Source organism: Atta colombica, unplaced genomic scaffold (genome assembly GCF_001594045.1).
Source record: "Atta colombica isolate Treedump-2 unplaced genomic scaffold, Acol1.0 scaffold100, whole genome shotgun sequence".
NCBI lineage: Eukaryota > Metazoa > Arthropoda > Insecta > Hymenoptera > Formicidae > Atta > Atta colombica.
In genome coordinates, this window is record NW_017259185.1 from 2,666,197 (window position 1) to 2,671,092 (window position 4,896).

The 4,896-nt window shown below is 27.7% G+C and overlaps 1 protein-coding gene across 2 annotated transcripts in view; it reads left to right on the forward strand.

Annotated features, from left to right (window-relative positions):
- The window catches only part of LOC108686509 (CDK5 and ABL1 enzyme substrate 2), a 12,008-nt gene that overhangs the window by 4,722 nt on the left and 2,390 nt on the right, over positions 1-4,896 (forward strand). Inside the window, exons 5-9 of one of the 2 annotated variants that reach the window (XM_018191855.1) lie at positions 496-596; positions 672-778; positions 1,373-1,479; positions 1,557-1,761; positions 1,830-2,035. In XM_018191855.1, coding sequence (XP_018047344.1) covers positions 496-596; positions 672-778; positions 1,373-1,479; positions 1,557-1,761; positions 1,830-1,970 — 661 coding nt within the window. In that variant the 3' untranslated portion in view covers positions 1,971-2,035. The remainder of the gene's footprint in view (positions 1-495; positions 597-671; positions 779-1,372; positions 1,480-1,556; positions 1,762-1,829; positions 2,036-4,896) is intronic. The other variant, XM_018191864.1, reaches the window with a different exon arrangement.

Below are 4,896 nucleotides of genomic sequence, written 5' to 3' on the forward strand. Positions count from 1 at the left end.
CAGAATAATTTCATACCATATTTTCGTGATAATATAAAGAAAAAATACTTGCTGTTTTTAAGTATTTTAAAATGATATACATATATGTAGCATGTGTTTATATGTATTCATTATATCGTTTATAAATAGTATTCCAGAAGTTTCTCATACACTTCTTAAGATATTCAATGTTTTTCATTTTAAAATCCATTTTTTTGTTAATAAGAATTGATCAAGAGCCTATTATTGTTATAATTTTTTAATTCTATATGTAATTTATAATTTATTAACTATCGAAAAATTAAATGTAACAAATTGTGTTACAATATTCTTTTACTTAGGATTCAAAAATTAGGAATATCTATATTTTAAATAATTCTTAATACTCTTTTCTCTCTCTCTTTTTTTTTTTTAATCATTAATGAGAGAAATACAACAATTCTGGAGCACATTGCATACTGCATGCCATAAAATAAAATAATATACATTTTATAACATTTCCTTTTTTAATTTTAGGTGTCTTTCTTATGATACAGCTACAAACCGTGCTCATTACATAACTTCTGAGTCTCCACCATTGTCTTTCAGTGTTGATTCCAAAGGTAGTTTTAAAAAATGTAATCTAAATTTGTTATTAAATTAATGTATATTATTAATATTATATATAATTATTTTACTGTATATTGTTACAGTTCATGATTGGGACGAACAATCTGCCCAGTATAATCCAAACTTATTGGATGATCCAGAACTTATCGCTGGGAAACATAGAACATTGCTGACATTTACATCATACATGGTATGCAGTATATTAGGGGGGCATAGATACTTAGACGCATCAAAATGAAGCCTAATTTTGTGAACTTTTGTGGAAAAATGGAAAAAAATATGTTTGTTTCATTGTAAAGAGTGTATTTTTCTCTCTTTGTCATTTATACTTTATTAAAAATATTATTAAAACTATTATTAAAAAATAATAAAAAAATGGCAAGACAATTCTTAACATTTTTGTAAAACTTGTTTTAATAATCAGTTTGCGATGTCACTTCTACAAAATTCATTCGAAAACAAAACAACATAATATAAAGTTGAAATATAAATCTAGTACTAACTAATTAATGTATAGCTATTTTTCGAAATATCGCACTTGAACAAAATGGCAGCTAGTCGTTAAGTTAAATATCGGTTTTTTATAAAAAATTTTGTTGATACGTTTCGCTGGATTTATAACTTTACAGAAACATCTTAATATATCAAACTTTAAAAATATATATTTTAAAAATTCGATTTTTTTTACTCTTCTAGATACCTATGCCCTCTTAATTGTAATTGTTTTAATTAATGACTTAAGAGACTTTTGATTAATACAACTTAATATTTTACAATCACATAGGCATCCGTTATTGATTATGTAAGGCCTTCCGATTTGAAGAAAGAATTAAATGATAAATTTAAAGAAAAGTTTCCACATATTCAACTCACTCTCAGTAAACTTCGCAGGTACGTTTATGTATAGCAATATATGTATAGTGTATATTCTCATTTCTAGCTATTATTTTTACAAGTTCTTTTTTCAGTTTAAAACGAGAAATGAGAAAAATAGCTAAATTAGAATATGGAATTGATTTACTCACTGTCGCAATGGCCTATGTATATTTTGAAAAACTTATTCTTCGAAATATCGTGACAAAACAGACACGGAAGTTATGTGCTGGCGCTTGTTTACTTCTTGCAGCAAAATTGAATGATGTGAAGGGTGATATTCTTAAATCCCTCATCGAGGTATCTTTATTTTGTATTATGTAATAATAAAAATTTTATATAATAATTATTATTACTTTTATTTACAGAGAATTGAAGGAGTATTCCGATTAAATCGCAAGGACTTAATTACGTCTGAGTTTGCCGTGTTGGTAGCTTTAGAATTTGGTTTGCATTTGCCAACATGGGAAATATTTCCTCATTATCAGCGATTGATTTATGAATCCTGACATTCTTTTATATCATTCTTTTCACGCAATTTCAAAACCTCTTTATGAGAAAATCTCGCAATGAGGTGAAGCATATTTATAATGAATAATCTTAATGTCTAAAAAGATGTATAAATAAGTTTTAAAGTGTTACATATGACTTACTTTTTCTCTTTGCTATTTTGATTTATTTAAGTCATATATGATTTAATATAAAGAGCCATATAAGTGATTACGATTGAAAGAATAATGAGTTTTTTATTATAATAATTTTGTATGCAAGTTACCAATATAATAGTTGTTGCATGCTGTGAATATTTTATTAATTGAATAATTTTAATTGTTTGTTTGAATATCAGTAAATAGGTAAAAAAGAAATTATGCTTTAAACATAATTTCACTATCACATTATTAAAATTTTTGTTTTATAAGATGTAGATATTATAGTTACGGAAGAAAGAAATTTGTGAAATATATCAGAGCCTTCCAAATGGTAATTGTGTTCCCATTTCAACGGTAAGCAGGCTTTTTTCAATTTTATCCTCTCCAACGCTACCTTCCAGTCTTCTCGCCAAACGCGTAAGAGCAAGTTGAAGCAAGTATGCAAACATAACTCTTAGCCCAGATCCTCATATGGGCAATAGCTCTCTAATACCGAACGCTGATTGGTGAAAAACGGATGATGGGGATAAATTTTACTCTCACAACTGACTTTTCACAATTCAGCGCTCTATCAAAGCGCTATTGCCCGATATGAAGATCTGGGCTTAGGATCAATAGAGATTCCAAACGAAATCATTATACAAAAGATCGCATACTCTAACATGTTTCAACATGTTCCTATCATTCTATAATGAGCGCGTTTGAGTGAATAGAAGTTACGGTTGGAGAAAGTAGAAGTTGGATATGCGATGCGAACAAACCTAAAATGATACACCGCGTCATCGCGCCGATGCACAGCCAGCTATAGATGTAAACGACGGAAAAATACTAGAATTTTAAGGTAAAAAAACTCGGAAATTAATGGTTTTTTTCTTTCGGTTTTGACAGTTTTTTACTGATATTTTTTTTAGGTCATTTATCTTTATTTTTAGATCTTCGCATTCATGCTTGAAATTTCCCAAAATTTTTGCACTTAAAGTGATATGAGGTCTGTTTTCTATGGCTGAATCAGTATACATTTTTGGAATTTGAAGATATATATTTGATATTTATTCAAAGCGAGAAAGAGTGCAGTTCTAGTGCAGTCTAGTGCAGGAACAGAAAACAGAGCAATGATTAGAAAAATAGATTCGGGTGAAAAAAGAGAAAGCATAGATGTTGAATGCAAAGAATACAAGCAACGCAAACAGACCTATTAATCTATTATCAACTCATCAAGAATTGCAACAGCCGATAATATTGCCGCTTCGATAAAATTATAAAAAATAAAAAGTATTAAAAAGTATTAAAAAGTATCGAAATAACAAGGAAAGATAAATTCTATTTTTTCTACATATTTAATTTATGAATTCTATTCTTTTTTCATGAATTTGATCAAAAATATTTTTACATCTCTAACAGCCACGAATAATATAAGATAAAGAAGAAGTGTTAAACCCATGATAGGGAACAAACACGGGCGGACGAGAGGCAAGTGGATTTGGGGCACGCGATGTCCGAATTAGAAGGCTCTGATATATATCTGATGATATATATATAATGATATAAATATATCATTCTTGAATTGTCTTATGAAAAATAATTCATTTATGTCAGTAGTTTTGTGATATGCAATTCTTTCTAGATGAAATAAATATGTATATGATAAATTTAAGAAATGATCTGTTTTAATGATTGCATTTTTTTATACATTTCATTATTTCTTGCCAGAATATAGCTCTAATCAGTTTAATAATAGAAATAATCTGAGCAAGAGAGAAAGATACTTCAAACGAGTTAAGTTTAAATAACTCTTTTGTTTTAAATAAATATATCAGATAAAAAAGTGTTTTATAGAAGTTTAGAGTGCTAGTTAAAAAAAAATATCAAGCAATTTTTTCTTTTTCTAAAATACACATTTTTTTCTGAAACATTTTTTAAATTTATAAAAATATTTAATTAACTTGTCTTTAAGTATATTCTCTTTCTCTGATATCGTTATACATATCACAAAACTGCTGCTTATTTTAATTATACAAATTGTCAGTTTTTATAAAAATTATTTTTTTTTTAATACCTTAATATAAAATATTGTTATGTGCACAAATAATTAATAGAAATTTGACTACCTAGAATTGCTTAGAGGCGATGGACGCCATTTTATCTGATATTAACATGCAATGATAAGCTGTATGCTATTTGTATTTTGGAGTTATAAGGCCATCATACACAAAATGACATAAGCTGCGTAGCCATGTATATAGTCACTGAATTAATAAGCATCCAACATAAAGCCATGATTTACATAAAATGCATTGGTCTAGAAGCCTTATGGTTATGCAGCTTACGTCATTTTGTATGATTGCCCATAAATCTATTGAAAACTAATAAGGGCAGTAAAATCTCATCATTCAAAAATGAAATATCAAGTAAACGCGCCAAATGTTTCCTAGCGAGATTTACTAACATGTAAATTTGTCAATAGTGAAATTTCTAAAAATGGGAAAGAATTCCTATCAAGAATATATTAGTATTTTGAGCATATCAGCGCTTCTCTATCACTTAAGACGACTTAAGTCTATTATATGTTCAATCAGCTCTAACTTAATCAGAATATCATTGCACAATATTGGAGCGATATTACTTCTTAAGGAAAGACACAAATTTTTACGAATTTAACAAAACATGAAAATGGGCATGAATATAAAACAAGATATGAAAAATAGCTTACGAGAGTATTTCCTACAAATTTTAATATGATAGAGCTTTATTAAAGCTTAAAATATATAGTATATATATATATATA